The 17,267-nt window shown below is 47.5% G+C and overlaps 1 protein-coding gene across 1 annotated transcript; it reads right to left on the bottom strand.

Moving 5' to 3' along the window:
• Positions 1-2,501: 2,501 nt before the first annotated feature.
• BPIFA2 (BPI fold containing family A member 2) lies at positions 2,502-15,499 on the bottom strand. The gene is made up of 5 exons (XM_021921129.2): positions 12,437-15,499; positions 9,632-9,776; positions 8,536-8,643; positions 7,167-7,319; positions 2,502-4,622 (listed from the first exon to the last, which is right to left on the bottom strand). The coding sequence occupies exons 1-5, from the start codon at positions 12,618-12,620 to the stop codon at positions 4,241-4,243; spliced, it is 972 nt and encodes a 323-aa protein (XP_021776821.1). The 5' UTR covers positions 12,621-15,499; the 3' UTR covers positions 2,502-4,240.
• Positions 15,500-17,267: the final 1,768 nt, after the last annotated feature.

The following is a 17,267-nucleotide window of genomic DNA, read 5'->3' as shown; positions in this document are numbered from 1 at the left end:
CCCAGAGCACCTCGTCTGTCCTGGGCCAGGGAAGTGGAGCCTGCTGGAGACTGGCAAGAGTAGTGGCCAAAGTGCCTGGAAGCCAGGATGTCACCTCTCTGAGCCTGGGCCCTCTTTGTGCCTCAGTGTCTTCATTTGTAGTAAATCCAGGGGTCCTACAGCTGTGGATTCAAAGCCCGGCTCTGCCCCCTTGCTCACTGTGTGACCCGGAGGAGTCACTTTGCTTCCGTCAGCCTCAGAGTTCTCTGTCAAATGGGTGTGATAATGGCTCTCCTGGTGCATGGGTGTGGTAAGGAATCAATGGAGCCCTCATGCCGCACAAAGGCAGCCCCCCATGACGTGTTGCTGTGAGCAGTGTGATGCTGTCTTTGCCACAGCCTGGTGCAGCATGGGCTGAGCTGCATTCTGGGGTGTGGATGGAGGGGCTTTGGGTGGAGGGAGAAACTGGTCTCCATAGGATAGGTGAGCATCCCAGGGTTCTTGACCTCACTAGGGAAGCTGGACCTCCAGGCAGCCTGGCAGGTGGGTGCACAGGCTCTCAGGTGATGGGAGGGGTGGGTGAGAGCGCTACAGACTAAGAACTCTCAGGACCCCCTGGAAAAGACATCTCTGCTCCAGTGGGGCCCCTAGAGGGCAGCGGGGCCAACAGGGCAGGTGGAGATGGGGCCACAGGCCTCTGAGCCTGCATCACTCTGCCTTATACTCCTGACTCCAGTCAGGCGGGGTGTCCCCTGTTTCTCCGAGAATCCTCAGGGCCCCTGGAGAGGAATGGAGGAAAGCGCTGGGTGGGACTGCTCCCAGAATGTGACTTTCCAGTTCCCACTGCCTGTCTGGCACAGAGTAGGTGCTCACTACATACCTGTTGAATGCGTGAATGGATAGATCAGAGGTCTGCCATCGCCACAGACTGGCTGTGAGACTTGGGCTGGTTTGTTGCCTCTCTGTGTCTCCGTGGCCCCCTTTATAGAACCAGGAGATGGGGCTGGATATTCTCACTGAGCCTTCTAGCTCTGGATCCAGGTCTCTCCCACCCTAGTTGCAGTCCCCAACCTCCCTCCCCAATTCCCACCAACAAATCCCAAATGGAGGGAACACAATGAGCCACACAGAAGGGTGCAGAAATGAGCCTTTATTGCCAGGGACAGGAGAGTATGTGTAGAAACTGCTGTTCTGACTGTGAGCAGGAGGGGCATCTGGGAAGGTCCTTCTGGTGGGACTTAGGCCTTCACGCTGGTTAGGTGGTGGCAGCAGCTTCCCAGAAGGAGATGCTATAAGGGGGTGGCGCAAGCCACTGGGAACCAATCTGGAATGAGACCACAGGGGGTTAGGACATTTGCAGCTAGGCTGCCCTTATACCCAGCTGTCATCCACTGGGCACTTGATGGGACTCAAGTTGACCTGGCTCCAGTGTCCCAGCTCTTTCCCACAATACCCCATGTGGTTTAAGTCCTGGGAAGAAAAAACTGGGACCTGTGGTTTGGGGTCTTTCATTGGCACCTAGCACTGACTCATCTACATTCCCCTCACCCTCCTTCAGAACAATGGCAGATGTGGAAAGATTGATTGCAGGCCACCACTGGAGCCAGGTTCAGGGCCTAATATGTGATCAGAATCATGGATCCGTTTGAGACCAAGGTTGGGGCTCAGTCTGTGACCAAGACTAAGGCTCAGTCAATAACTGGCATCAAAGCTCGGTCTGTGACTAGGATCCAGGCTCAGTCTAGGGCCAGAATCATAGTTCAGTGATTAAGGCTCAGTATTCAGAGTGTGACCAGAATCAGGCCCTAGCCTGGGACAGGGGCCAGTGCTCAGTCTATGACTGAGATGAAGGCACAGTCTTCTAACACAAAAAGAAGGGAAGCCATGCTTGGCTTTTCTTCACCATAGGCCCTGTGCATTGGGGCTTAGAGCCTGGCTCCTCACCAGCAGGCATCACAGTGGTCCTCGTCATTCATCCTCTTCAGATGTGGGTTTGCAGCTGGGTTTCATGCTGAAGATTATCTGAAACAAAATCAATAGCAGGTTTTAGTCTCTGCCTCTGGAAAATTGAATAGAGACCAGACTCCAAAAGATGCCGCTCTCCTGCAGGTCACCTGACAGCTGTGGGACCCCAGGGATGTTACTGCACCTCTCTGAGCTTCAGTTTGTTCATCTGTAGAGTGGCTACAATGACTGTACCCACCCCACAGGGTTGTTGCAAGGATCCAGTGAGATAGTGAGTACAGAGCACGAAGTGACTGCCTAAGGGACTGGACTTGCAGCTATTTCCTTTCTTCTTCTTTTTTTTTTTTTTAATTTTTTTTTTTTGAGATCGGGATCTCACTCTGTCGCCCAGGCTGGAGTGCAGTGGCATGATGTCGGCTCACTGCAATGTTCGCCTCCCAGGCTCAAGCAATCCTCCCACCTCAGCCTCCTGAGTAGCTGGGACTACAGGTGCATGCCACACACCTGGCTAATTTTTGTATTTTTTTTGTAGAGATGGGATTTCACCGTGTCACCCAGGCTGCTCTCAAACTCCTGAACTCAAGTGATCTGCCCACCTCAGCCTCCCAGAGTGCTGGGATTACAGGTGTGAGCCACCGTTCCTGGCTGACTTGTGGCTATTTTCATAGAAGGGTCACCTCCAGGGTCTTGACACCTTTACTTACTCCATTTCTCCCCAGCAACCTCAGCCATGCCTGTAGACCCAAAAGCCAAAGAGAGTCCCCAAGTGCCTGTGGAGGGAAGCCACAGCTCCTAATTTGCTTAGGACAGTGGGTTCTTCTGCTTCTCCAGGGTCTCCTGACCAGAACTGCTTATGCGGTGGGCACAGAGCTCCAGGCCTGCCTCAGAAGGTCCCCACTTCCCCGTTGACTTACCGATGATCTGCTGAATGAATTTCACATCCAGGGAGTGGAGGAAGATGCGGATCAGTGGGCAAATCTGACAGCCAGAGAGAGGAGGAAGAGGACGGTCAGGAGAAGGAGGAAGAACAGACCGTTCTCCTGGGCTAGAAACAAACTGCTTGCCACCCACAGAGGAGCTCATTTCTAGGGATCTTAGAACCTTTGAACTTTAGGATTTCATTTTGTTTTATTGGTTTTTTTTTTGAGGCAGGGTCTCACTGTCTTGCCCAGGCTGGAATGCAGTGGTACAGTCTCTGCTCACCGCAACCTCCGCCTCCCAGATTCAAGTGATTCTCCTGCCTCAGTCTCCCAAGAGACTGGGACATGTGCCTGTAAACCCCAGGAACATGAACTGCTTTCTAACTACAGACAGAGCCACATGGATCATCACTTAGAATCCCACATCTGACCAGCGGCTCACCCCAGGGCCTCATGAGATTCTCAGCACAGAGACCTTATTCGTTCATTCATTCAACCCATATTCACAGAGCACCAACTCTGCACCAGGAACCTAGCTGGGCCCTGGTACCGAATGAGCGAAGTACAAACATCCCCTAAGCTGGTACCTAAACATGCATGACTAATCTTTGTGTTTTTAGTAGAGACAGGGTTCCACCATGTTGGCCAGGGTGGTCTTGAACTCCTGACCTCAAGTGATCTGCCCACCTTGACCTTCCAAAGAGCTGGGATTACAGGCATGAGCCACCGTGCCTGGCCTGAACTTTGGAATTTTAGAGAAATGGGATCCCAGCAATCTTAAATCTGGAAACCCTAGGGTGTTAGAATCCTAAAACCTTAGAACACTAGAATTCTAGGACCTCAGAAATCTACATTCTAGAGTGTTGACATCCCCATGTTGTTGAGCTTTGGAACCCTGGAATTTTAAAGGGTCAAATGGTGCCCTGAGGCGTTTGCCCTGAGGTTGTAGAGCAGAGTATCTCATGCTCTTGTGTGTACACAGTTCCCTGCAGATTGCAATTCAGCAGGTCTGGGGTGGGGCCTGAGATTCTATGTTCCTATCAAGCACCCAGCTGAGGCTGAAGCTGGTGGAGGACCACACTTGGAATATAAATAAACTCCGGTTCAGTGGGTCACGGAGCCATCCGGAGGGTTTTTCTTTTATAAACCCACATTCCTGGGTCCCCTTCCAGAATGACTGATTTAGTATCTCTGCAACTGTGGGCCTAGGAATCCTGCACATGGTACCTATGGTTCTGGATGATGCACAGATGGAAAAAAAAATTAAAACTATTTTATAAGTCTGTGTTTAGTTTTTCCATTGATTGTATGATATGTGATATTAATTTTCTATTTGTGATAGGGATATAAAGTTTTATTTTTAAAAATAAATGCTTCTAAAGAAATGTATTTAAGTAAAATTGTGTCGAAGATGTTAGCTGCAAAAGCATATTGGTAGTGCATGGATATGTTGAGTGGCTCAAGTTTGGGTCCTGGCAATTCCAGCTGATGTCAGGCCTCTGTTCTCCCCTGCTGCCCCCCAGGCTGATTAGTAGGGGAGGAAGTTCCAGCTGACCTCCCAAGGAGAAGCTTTCACCTCTGAAGGAAAAGTGCCCAGAGGATACAGCCAGGCCTGCAAATTCCCCAAAATGCCACGACCAGGCCTGGATCTGGGCCCCAAGGAGTGGGAGACTTACCTCCTTCTGCACCAGGAAGGATACGGTGCTTTTCAGCGTGTTGATCACTCTATTCACAACGTTGTTGATGATTTGGCTGCGGCTGCAAACACAAGGAACTGTTAAAGCCTAGTCAAGTGGGCAAGAGATGGGGGAAACTGCCAAAAGCTGGGGGGGAAACACTGTGGAGTCAGAGAAATCCCAGGGACATGGAAACTCCTTTCTAACTACAGACAGAGCCACATGGATCATCACTTAGAATCCCACATCTGACCAGTGGCTCACCCCAGGGCCTCATGAGATTCTCAGCACAGAGACCTTATTCGTTCATTCATTCAACCCATATTCACAGAGCACCAACTATGCACCAGGAACCTAGCTGGGCCCTGGTACCGAATGAGCCAAGTACAAACATCCCCTAACCTGGTACCTAAACATTAACAGTCCAAACATACCCTAATGTGGTACCTAAACAATTCTTGCCAAGGTTGGCTCCTCCTACCTTCAACTGTCAGTATAACTGCCACCTCCTCAGGGCAGCCTTCCCTGACTACTTATCTAAGAGAGGGCTTTGCTATCACAGTGCCCTGTTAAGGGTAATGCTCTGTGCAGGACTCATATTTCCCTGGAGCGTTCTTTACTGATGGACTGAATTTGGGTTGATTTGATCCAAAGTGCAAAGAAAAGCCCTGAGAAGATTCGGAGCTGTAGAGCGGTGTCATTTCACAGATGTGGACACAGATCCAGGCCAGCTTAGCTTTCCCTTAGGTAAGCTCCGCAAGAACAGGGTCCTTGTTTGTCATTACCAATCAGTTCTCCAGAGCCCAGAATAGTGCCTGCTCAATACACCTTTTTTTTTTTTTTTGAGACAAGGTCTTGCTCTGTCACCCAGACTGGAGTGCAGTGGCACCATCTCGGCTTATTGCAACCTCTGCCTCCTGGGTTCAAGCAGTGCTTGTGCCTCAGCGTGCCAAGTAGCTGGGATTACAGGCACTTGCCACCAACCCTGGCTAATTTTTGTATTTTTAGTAGAGATGGAGTTTTGCCATGTTGGCCAAGCTGGTCTTGAACTCCTGACCTCAACTGATCCGCCCACCTCAGCCTCCAAAAGTGCTGGAATTACCAGTGTGGAGCCACCATGCTCAGTCTCAATACATTTTTGGCTGAAAGAATGAAAAAAGTGAACATGCCATTAAATATACGTTGAGAACTTGTGACAAGTGCTTTAAAGGCAAGAGTAGACTCTTACGAGAGAGAATAGGAGGAGCCCTGTGAAGGCCCTGCAGGATGCAGCAGTCCATTGAAGCAGAGTGAGAAGAAGATGCTCTAGGCAGCCAGAGCATCCCATGCAAAGGTCTTGAGCTGGGAAAGAGCCTATCTGAGGCACGGCACAAAGGCCACTGTATCTGGGCACAGTGAGTAAGGGGAGGGTGCAGGGATACAAGGGTGGGGCCAGATCAAACAGAGCCTACATGACCATGGGGAGCACTTGGGATTGAACCACAAGTGCAAAGAAAGGCCCTGGAAGGATCTGGAGCTGCAGAGTGGTGCCATCTCACAGATGTGGGCACAGACCCAGTGCAGCAGGATGGAGTTCCTGAGGCTACTTGGGAAGATAGCACCCAGCCAGACTCCGGTCTCTGAATTTACATCCCGGCCTTTGCAACTCACATCAGGCTATGGAAACCTTCTTTGGTTTTCAGGGGTCTTTGGGCAACCTGTGTTCAGATCCCTCAGTGCAGGGCAAGTGGAGTGTCCTCTGCTCATGGCCATCAGGGCTGAGAGCTGAGGACCCAGCCTTGCTCCTGGCCAAGGCCAAATAGCCCCAGCCCTCAGCTTCTGGGTCGTTCTTCTTCTCCCAGCCATCGGCCAGTGTCACTCTTTTTCCCTCCACCCTCTTGTCTGAGTCAGACCTGCTCTTTCAAGCACAGAGCTTAAGATGTAGATTTTGTGGATTAAAAGGGATCAATGATTTAAATGGGGAGGATTAAGTTTTCAAGATCTCCTTTCAGGAAATTTCCACTGGGTGGAGAACAATTTGGGGACAATCTGAAATTAGAGCCCATGGCAGGCGCTTACTCTCCCCTCTCCCTCCTTCTGGAGGCAAGAAAGTAAATACAATTTTATTATTATTATTATTATTATTATTGAGGGACATTACATAACAATAAAGGGGACAATTCTCCAAGAAGTCATAACAATCCTAATGTGCATGCACCTAACAACAGAGCTCCAAACGGTATGAAGCAGAAACTGACAGAGTTGAAAGGTGAAATGAAGAAATTAATGATTATGGTGGGGAGCTCAACACTCCAGTCTCAGTAATGGAGAGAACCAGCAGGGAGAGAGGCAGCATGTTCTAGGCTGCATGCTAAATATTTGTATTTTCTCATCTGGTCATCTCAGAAGCCTATGAGTAGTTATTATGAACACCCCCAGTTTACAGATGTGAAAACAGGCTTAGAGGATCAAGTTGGTGATAAAGTTACAAGTTAGTGGCAGAGCTGATGTTTAAACCAAGGTCAACATGACCCCAGAGCCTGAACACTTTCACCACGAGGCCTCCTCTTATTTATAGGACTAGAGCTGAAATTAGGGGTCCTCAAGTTCCCTGAGAGCCCAGCTCTGCTAAGATGACAGGACTTACTTGTCCAGCAAGGATAGTGAGATGCTGGTTGGGTCACTGGCGCATTCTCCCAGGACAGCAACAGACTGATTTGTCTGGGGATCAGTTTCAATGCTGACTGCAGTCAGGAGGTCCAAGGAAGCTTTCAGGTTGACAATCTGGCCAATGATGGGCCTGCAGGAAGTAAGATGCACAGTGAACACAGTCTAGAAGGTCCTGCCTGTTGCCCAGTTGGGTTCTTCCACCTGTGTGGACATGAGTCAGAATGTCTATGTGTAATGTCAACATGGCCCAGGTAATATCAACATGGTCCATATCCTCTATGAAATTTACATGTTTATTTTAGGGGCTTCTCCTGGCCACTTGGGTTTAGCTCATATGAATTTTTTATACAACATTACACTAATAGGTAAAATAATAGTAGTTAATATTTATTGACAACAATTTATGTGTAGGTACTTTAAAATGTATTTTACCTGGATTCATTTATTACTATCCCTATTTTCTGAATGAGGAAACCTTGGTACAGAGAGGTTAAGTAACTTTCCCAAGATCTCATAGCTAAATGATGGATGGCACCATTAGTGCATGTAGTTTACAGAAGTGCTTTCACACATGATCCTTTCTTGTCTATCTCCTTTAAAATTAAAATTTTTTAATTTTCGTGAGACAAGGTCTCACTCTGTCACCCAGGCTGGAGTGCACTGGTGCAATCAGGGCTCACTGCAGCCTCGACCTCTCGGGCTCAAGCAATCCTCCTGCCTCAGCCTCCCAAGTAGCTGGGACTGCAGGCGTGTACCGCCACACCTGGTTAATTTTTGTATTTTTTGTAGAGACAGGGTTTTGTCATATTGTCCAGGCTGGTCACGAACTCCTGAGCTCAAGCGATCCTCCCACCTCAGCTTCCCAAATTGCTGGGATTACAAGTATAAGCCACCACTCCCAGCTAAAATTAAAAGAGTTTAAACTTATATTTTGCACACACATACTTTATTATACAGTGTGTATTACTGTATGAATTTTTCTGTAATGGTCTCTGCAATTTAGAGAGAATCTTGAGAGACAAAATAATGCCGGAGGAAATTTTGCCAAGGAATAATAAATGCTTGTTTTCTCAACTTTTCAAATTTTAAAACCAGATAAATGTCATGATTTCAAAACTACATTCATTGGAGTATTATTTTTAAAAGACCCTTGATTATGGCTAGAGTTCTCTAGAGCATTTTAAGGATTGAGATCTTAGACCCAGAAGGGTCCTCTCACTCACAGATTGGGAAACTGAGGCCCAAGGTCACCCAGTAACGGGAGGAGGTGCCTGATTCCCAGGTTGGGCATCCATCGGCCAGGTTGCACTGCCTTTCCCAAATCTCAGATTCTAGCGCATACTCACAAGGTTGTAGTGACATCCGCGGTGACGGGGAAGCTCAGGTTAAGGCCTTTGCCACCATCGATTGGTTCAGCTTTGACATCCAGGATGAGGGAGTCGCTGATTTTCAACCTGTGTAAAACCCACAATTCACCCTTGTCACTCCTCATAACAGCCACTTGCCAAGCACTTCCCTGAGTTAAGCGTTTGGGCCTCGTCGGCCTTGCCATCTTTAGTCTTCACTATAGCCCTGTTCAGAGGTTTGATTCTCTCCATTTTATGGCACAGCACACCAAGGCTCAGGCTGGTGTGATATTTCCCCCAGATCTCCAGGGGAGTAAGTGCCAGAGGCAGATTTTGAGGCCAGAACAGTCTGACTTTAAAAGTTCATGAGTGGGGCCGGGCACGGTGGCTCATGCCTGTCATCCCAGCGCTTTGGGAGGCCGAGGCAAGTGGACCACCTGAGGTCGGGAGTTCGAGACAAGCCTGACCAACATGGAGAAACCCCATCTCTACTAAATGTACAAAATCAGCTGGGTGTGGTGGCACATGCCTGTAATCCCAGCTACTCAGGAGGCTGAGGCAGGAGAATCGCTTGAACCCGGGAGGCGAGGTTATGGTGAGCCAAGATCGTGCCATTGCACTCCAGCCTGGGCAACAAGAGCGAAACCTCGTCTCAAAATAATAATAATAATACTAATAACAATAAAATAAAAAGTTTATGAGTGAATCCACTGCCTGGAGTTATGTGGTGAAGACTCCAGTTTCCCTTTCTCTAAAGGGATCCGGGCTTTTACCCCCAGTTACATATGGAAAAGAAAAGTTTTATTCCTTGGAAAGGGACTTTGTGTACCAGCAAACAGGTAGAGGTAAGGATGAATATAACCTTCACCCTGACCCTGAAATTAAAGAACATGGAAGCCCAAACCCATAAGACACCCAGATTGACCTTGTAGCCCTGCCTCTAATTTACTCAAGCTCTGGTGGGTCTGACCTCGCTCAGACCACCTTGGCTCTGTGGGAGGGGAAAGAGGCTTGTCTTTCATCTTCAACTTACCTCCTCAAAGATATGTTTCCCTTTTCTTAGAGCAAAGATCTCCACCTTGAAGCACCAACTCACCCCAAAGTGTTCGTATTAGTTGGAAGCAGCTTAGAAACGACATTGTTCAGCAATTTCTCAGCTTCCTGGGCCTTCTGCTTGGCCAGTTGCCAAGCACTGGATTTCTGAAGCACCCCTAGGTCGACCTTCAGTTTCTCAAGGACACCTGCCAAAAACAATCGCCATTTTGTGTCATGCACCCCTTATGAAGTAGCTACGATGCTCCAGGTACCGGGTAAGACTGTTTGCCTATGTTATTTCATTTAATCTTTATAACAACTCAGTGAGGTAGATATTGTCATTGTCTGCTTTTTTACAGCTAAGGAAATAAAGGCTCAAGATGGTTAAGAAATGTGTCTAGCCACACACCCAGGGAACTCTTGTTTCCTTCATGCTGCCTCCGTACTATTAATAATATATTCTGATTATTTGTCAACAGAGCAATCAACCAATAGGCCAGGAAATTGATATTGATTGTACGCCAGTGTTTAGGAGTGACTTAGGGGTCTATTGTGTTAAGTGAGATGCTCACGTGAGTTTGAAAAACTAGAAAGAATGAGAGAATACACTCAAGAAATGAAAAATCTAGAATCAAGGAGAAAAAATGGCTCCAATCCATGAAACTGGCAAATGAGAGTCCCAGAATGACAGCTTTGCAGCAGGCCCACAAAGCAATAATGCTTTCTTTTTTTTTTTTCTTTTACTTTAAGTTCCGGGATACATGTGCAGAATGTGCAGGTTTGTTACATAGGTATACATGTGCCACGGTAGTGAGCTGTACCTATCAACCCGTCATCTAGGTTTTAAGCCCCACATGCATTAGGTATTTGTCCTAATTCTCTCCCTCTCCTTGCCCCCGAGCTCCCAAAAGGCCCCAGTGTGTGTTGTTCCCCTCCCTGCATCCATGTGTTCTCTTTGTTAAACTCCCATTTATGAGTGAGAACATGCAGTGTTTGATTTTTTGTTCCTGTGTTAGTTTGCTGAGGATGATGGCTTCCAGCTTCATCCATGTCCCTACAAAGGACATGATCTCATTCTTTTTTATGGCTGCATACTATTCCACGGTGTATATGTACCACATTTTCTTTATCCAGTCTATCATTGATGGGCATTTGGGTTGGTTCCCTGTCTTTGCTATTGTAAATAGTGCTGCAATAAACATATGTGTACATGTGTCTTTACAGTAGAATGATTTATATTCCTTTGGGTATATATCCAGTAATGGGGATTGCTGGGTCAAATGGTATTTCTGGTTTTAGATCCTTGAGGAATAGCCACACTGTCTTCCTCAATGGTTGAACTAATTTACAGTCCCACCAATAGTGTAAAAGTGTTCCTATATCTCCACAGCCTTGCCAGCATCTATTATTTCCTGACTTTTAAATAATTGCCATTCTTACTGGCATGAGATGGTATTTCATTGTGGTTTTGATTTGCATTTCTCTAATGATCAGTGGTGATGAGCTTTTTTCCATATGTTTGTTGGCCAAATAAATGTCTTCTTTTGAGAAGTGTCTGTTCATATCCTTTGCACAATTTCTGATGGGGTTGTTTGTTCTTTTCTTGTAAGTTTGTTTAAGTTTCTTGTAGATTCTTGATATTAGACCTTTGTCAGATGGGTAGAGTGCAAAAATGTTCTCCCATTCTATAGACTGCCTGTTCACTCTAATGCTGGTTTCTTTTGCTGTGCAGAAGCTTTTCAGTTTAATTAGATCCCATTTGTCAATTTTCCATGCTCATGGATAGGAAGAATCAATATCGTGAAAATGGCCATACTGCCCAAAGTAACTTACAGATTCAATCTGTTCCCATTGAACTACCATTGACTTTCTTCACAGAATTAGAAAAAACTACTTTAAATTTCATATGGAATCAAAAAAGAGCCCATATAGCAAGACAATCCTAAGCAAAAAGAACAAAGCTGGAGGCATCATGCTACCTGGCTTCAAACTATACTACAAGGATACAGTAAGCAAAACAGCAGGTCATTGGTACCAAAACAGACATACAGATCAATGGAACAGAATAGAGACTTCAGAAATAACACCACACATCTACAACCATCTGATCTTCAACAAACCTCACAAAAACAAGCAGTGGGGAAAGGATTCCCTATTTGATAAATGGTTCTGGGAAAACTGGCTAGCCATATGCGGAAAACTGAAACTGGACCCCTTCCTTACATCTTATTCAAAAGTTAACTCACGATGGTTTAAAGACATAAATGTAAAACCCAAAACCATAAAAACCCTAGGAGGAAACATAGGCAATACCATTCAAGACATAGACATGGGCAAAAACTTCATGACACCAAAAGCATGAAGAAAGAAAAGAAAGAAAGCAGTAATTCTTATAGGAGGAGGAGGGCAAAGTGTCTTTATGATAGGTCTCTGGAGAACTTAGAGGAATGCAAAGTGAAATAAGTTATAGCTTTTCATCTGTGAGACAGGCAGAACATTTAAAGTTGTCCAGACCCACTGCTGGAAAAGGGGTGGGAAAAAAAACACTCTCGTAGACTGTTGGAGACAGTGTTAACATAGGAGATTATTTGTCAACGGCATAGTTTTTGAACTTTTGAAATCCCACTTGTAGGAATTTATCTTATGCACATATTGGCAAACGTTTATCAGGATATAATATGTAAAAGGATAGTCATTGTGGCATTGCTTGTTTCTAGAAAGAAATGAATGAGCCAGGAATTCAATAGCCACTTTTCTCAGTAAACCACCCATAAAGAGTAGCCCCTAGTGGCAGCCTCTGGTAATGCAGGCATAGTGTTTAGGAGGCTAATTTAGGTGACACTCTTCGTAACCCTCGTTGATTTACCTTTAAGAGTATTGTCAACTGTCTCAAGTCCATCATGAAGAATAGGTTTCAGCTCATTCACGACATTGCTTAGGTCACTGCCAAGATTGTCAAGAAGAGACTCGGAGGTCCCAGTGAGCACGCCACATAGGAGAACAAGTTTCCAAAGCTGAAGCATCTTTTGTCTTGACACCTGGACAGTCATGGGAAGAACAAAGTGAGAATTGCCCAGAGGGAAATGGTCTCTTCAGTGAGTTCCCATTACTCTTAACATTTAACATTCCATTAAGATAGATGTAGTTATTTCTTATTTTACAAATGGGCAACCAAGGTCAGAAAGCTACAGCAACTTGCCCGGAGACACACAGCCAGTGAGTGAAGGAGCTGGGATTTGAAAAGTCAGACTTGACTCCAAGCCCATACTCTTGGTTCCTTTTCATACGCTGTCTTCTCTGCCTAAAATATTTTTCTTCTTCTTTACTTTTCCACTTAGGTCAATTCCTATATCATGCCCTCTGTGAAGCCTACTGTAGGCCCCTCCCCAGATTCTAAGTTGGGAGAGTCCCACCTTGCTGCCTTCATTATCCTGATCAAGGTCCTGGGTAACACTTCCCTGATTATTTGACCACCTTTCCTACCAGGCTGTGAACTCCACAGGGGAAGGACTGTGACTTATTTCACTGTCAAATCCTCAGGCGCCAGTAAAAAGCCTGCACCTAGTACAGTACAGTAAATGAATAAATATTTGTTGAATAAAAGTATGAACAAATCAGTGGAGACCACCTCATGAACCTGCATTGTTCATTAGTTTGACGCTTATTTTAATATAATCTATAGATCTCTAAATTTGCTCTGATTTGCTATTTGTCTTGATACCTGGACTGTCATGGAAGGAACAGGAGTAAGAATTGCCCAGAAGGAAATGGAATCTTTAGTGAGTACCCATCACTAAGTTGCTATTTAGAGCAAATTTAGAGATATATTGATTATCTCTGCTATATGCAAAATATTAGCTAACCCAAGCAATCCCACCCCTCTGCCTCTTGCCCCCAAAACCTTCTGAAGACCACCATGCGTGGTGCCAGTGGGGGAAGCACGCCACTCACAGGTTTAGAGGAGGATGCTCATGAAATCCTTGCCCCCTGCACAGTCTGCTGGGATTCTGCTGAATGGTGGCGGCTCTTATATGGTGGAGATGGGATGGAAGGCTGCCCACAGAAGCAAGCCTTGGTTCTGGGATCATCCAAGGACACTCCAAGGAAAATACCCCTCTCAGGATGAGCAGAGAGAGAGATTTCCAACCCAAAGGTCACCCAGGATGTTTGAATTGAAATGGATGGCTATGGAGAGGGCTTTCTGCCAAGACTAAGACCAGGTCCTCATGGAGCCTGCAGCTACCAAGGGGGTGGTCCTTGGTCCTTGTGGGTGAGGACTGGGGAGAGACCGAGAATGAATGAATTGGAGAATGTCCTGGCAGGAGGACCCATAATGACCATTCAGTCTAACTCTGTCATCACTTGGAAACTGAGGCTCAGAGAGGGGAAGCTACCAGCTTGGGGTCATTCAGCAAGACAGGGACAGAGATGGGTCTAGAATTGTGGCCCACAAGGAGTCAGACAGTCTCCCAGTGTACAGCATCCTGCCTCCAGGGGTCTGCACCCGGCAGGTGCAGCAGATGCCTGGCAACTGTTTGTGCTGACACTAGGCTTGGTGTCCCTAAAGGGCACTTTAGATGCACTTTCCTGTTATTCCTTATGAAAACTCTTTAAGGCAGGTTTTCAGAGCTCCATTTTCCAGTTGAGGAAGCTGAAGTTCAAAGAGGGAGGTGGCTTGTCCACACTTGCAAGGACAGGAACCAGGCATTTGGGCCCCCAGGGAAGACCCTTCCACCCATATCAGGCTGAGGTCAGTTAGCAAAGAGGGAGAGTCCCTGGGCCTGAATATCCTGTTTTTGCTTCGGCCACCGATGTTTGGGTTGGTTGTAACGCCTGCTGCGCTGGGCCTGTGTCAACCCGGAACAGCACAGGAAACTCAGGTGGGTGCCCACTTGGCCTCAGGCTGGGAAGGACTGGCACAGAGCTCAGGGTCACTATGGGTCTCTGCCCTTCTGCTTACCCACCTGCAACTCAGCAAGGACCTGGGGGGGGGGGCCGTCCTCAAAATGACGCAACCAGACAAAGGTTGGGACAAGACCGGTGGCTCCAGGAGCTGGCTGTTCCTACGCTAACCGTGGCTCCGCTGTTATAGCACAGAGCTGGGCGGCTGCAGGGAGAAGGTGATGGCCAGGCCTCAAGAGCCCAGACCATTAGAGCACTGCTGCAGTCTTGCCCGTGGTCTTGAAGGGTTGTCACACCTCCTTCCCTGGCTGCCTGACACTGGGTTCTGCACACATCTGAGCCCCGCTCCTCCCTCAGTTGTGAAGCACAGAGCCAAGGGCTGTGCTGAAATCTCGTGAAGGCAGTTTGTTCCAGCCCAGGAATACAGCCCAGGGTGCTGAGCGTGATGCAGTGACCTCGAGACCTGGTGTTGGCCTAGGCCTCAGTTGCCTCATCTGTAAAATGGGTAAACATCCTGTTCCTGGATCTCAGAGGCATAGTGGACAGGCAAGGACCTAGGAAATCAAAGCGATGGTGAGGGGCTTTGAGGGCAGTGCTCAGAGCCTGGCACTGGGCTTGGGCTCTCCCGGGCTTGAATACTTGCTCTGCTGGTTGCTGGCTATGTGACCTGGGCCAGAGACTGTACCTTGCTGAGTCTCAGGCTCTTTATCTGTGAAATGGGACTAAGAACAGTGCTCACCTCATGGGCGTGCTGTGAGGTCAAAGTGGGGTAACAACCATGAAGGCTTAGCTTAGGGTAGGCCCTTGATGCACGGCGACAGCAAAGATGGTGAAGATGATGCTGATGAATATGTGCACATATGGTCCCAGATTACCACGGTTTGACTTCAATAATTCAACTTTACTACGGGTTTATTGGAACATAACTTATTATAAAATGAGGACCATCTGGCCGAGTGCAGTGGTTCACACCTGTAATCCCAGCACTTTGGGAGGCCGAGGCGGGCGGATCACCTGAGATCAGGAATTCGAGACCAGCCTGGCCAACATGGTGAAACCCCATCTCTACTAAAAATACAAAATCTAGCTGGGCGTGGTGGCGGGCACCTGTAATCCCGGCTACTCTGGAGGCTGAGGCAGGAGAATCACTTGAACCCGGGGGGTGGATGCTGCAGTGCGCCAAGATTGTGCCACTTCACTGCAGCCTGGGCAAAAGAGTGAAACTCCGTCTCAAACAAACAAAAATAAAATAAAATGAGGAGCATCTGTCATAAGATTAATATTATAGAATATACAATACAGGATCTTTGGTGGGTGGGGAGTTTGGGACCCTCAGAGGTCACCCGTGGTTCAGGCTGGCCGGTCTGAGTCCTTCCGGAAAGAGAAGCAATGACACCTCCGCCTGTGTGCTCCTCCTCCTCCTCCTCTTCCCTCTCCAGGTTACACAAAGTCTTCTCACATGGAAGATGTTTGCCTTTCAGGGACAAAGGCCCCAGCCATGAGGGTCGCGAGATGAATTTCTTATTGAAAATTCCCAGCGAGGCATTAAAGACTAGCTGTGCCAAGACTAGGACATCCTACCCCTGGCATGACTGCTAATCCCCAGCTGGGGCAGCTTCCTGGTCCCACTGGCCCAGCCTTAACCTCCAAGCTGGTATCTTTTTCCATACATGGCTCAGTGCCCTGTCTAGAAAGAGCCTAAGAGGTCACGCAGCCTACTGAGACCAGAGAAGGCGAGTGACAGGGCTGGGGTTGCACAAGGGGCCAGCCAGGCTGGGGGATGTTCAGCTAACCAGGCTCTGCCCCATTGACCTTCCTTCTCCCCACCGACAGAAGCAGCCCCCACCCCTTCTCCAGATAACAAACACACAGATGTCACTCCCATCGCACCCATCAAAGATAATTGCCTTATTTTGCCAGTAAAATTGTTGAAAGGCTTGTCACCATTTTGCTTGTGAAATCAGTCAGGTACGAATCATCCATCCAATTTCTAGTAGGTCCTAGGTTGTCACACTTGAACTGCCTACTCAGGAATTCTTGGCAAATAAGAAAGATCAAAGCAACAAAATGTTTTCACACGTTACTGTCCTTCTTATGACTGCTCAATAGAGCAATTAATAAAGTTGTCACAATGTTACAGTCTGAAGGCCTTTAATTCAACTTTTACTAATTTTGACTTTGCTGGGTTTTTTTCCTGATTTTGAAGGTGACAATTGTATTCTTTCAGCTCTCAAGTATTTCCCTAAGTCCCGGATTCCACATCTGGACACTAATAGACCCCACTCAGGTCCTGCCCCTAGAATATGGGGAGCCACTTCCTATGGACTGACTGATGGAGGGGGCCTTGCCCCACTGCAGGCTGGAGACTTCTTCCTCCTGCCCCATGGAATGGTGCCTGAATGCTTCACCCATCACTCCCAGAGAAAATTTAAAGGAGTTTTCACCGGGTCAGCGTCCTCCCCTGGTCCTTTGAAGTCTGGGCACCTTGTCTTGTTCACCTTGGTTCCCTCAGAGCTGGAACAGGGTCTAGTCTACAGCAGGAGTCAAATGATGTTTGTGGCAGGAAACAAGGGAGAAAGAAAGGAAAAAGAGGGAAAGGGAAGGAGGAAAAAAGAGAGAGGAAGGAAAGAGAGAGGGAGGGAAAGAGAGGGAAGGCGGGAGGGAAGAAAGACAGGAAAGGGAAGGAGAGAGGGAAGGAAGAAAGAGAGAAAGGGGATGTGGAGAGAGAAGAAGAGAGGGAGGAGAAGAGGGAGAGAAGAAGGGAGGGAGGGAGGCCAGCCACGTCCCACCAGTTC

The sequence above is a fragment of the Papio anubis genome, chromosome 16 (genome assembly GCF_008728515.1).
Source record: "Papio anubis isolate 15944 chromosome 16, Panubis1.0, whole genome shotgun sequence".
Taxonomy (NCBI): domain Eukaryota; kingdom Metazoa; phylum Chordata; class Mammalia; order Primates; family Cercopithecidae; genus Papio; species Papio anubis.
Note: the sequence above shows the minus strand (reverse complement) of the source record. Positions and strands in the feature narration are given on the sequence as shown.

Coding starts and splice junctions, on each gene's coding strand:
- BPIFA2 (XM_021921129.2), bottom strand. CDS start 12,620: ATGACTGTCCAGGTGTCAAGACAAAAGATGCTTCAGCTTTGGAAACTT. Junction 8,644..9,631: donor ACTAATACGAACACTTTGGG/GTGAGTTGGTGC, acceptor GGTTTTACACAG/GTTGAAAATCAGCGACTCCC. Junction 4,623..7,166: donor TCACTATCCTTGCTGGACAA/GTAAGTCCTGTC, acceptor TTGTGTTTGCAG/CCGCAGCCAAATCATCAACA.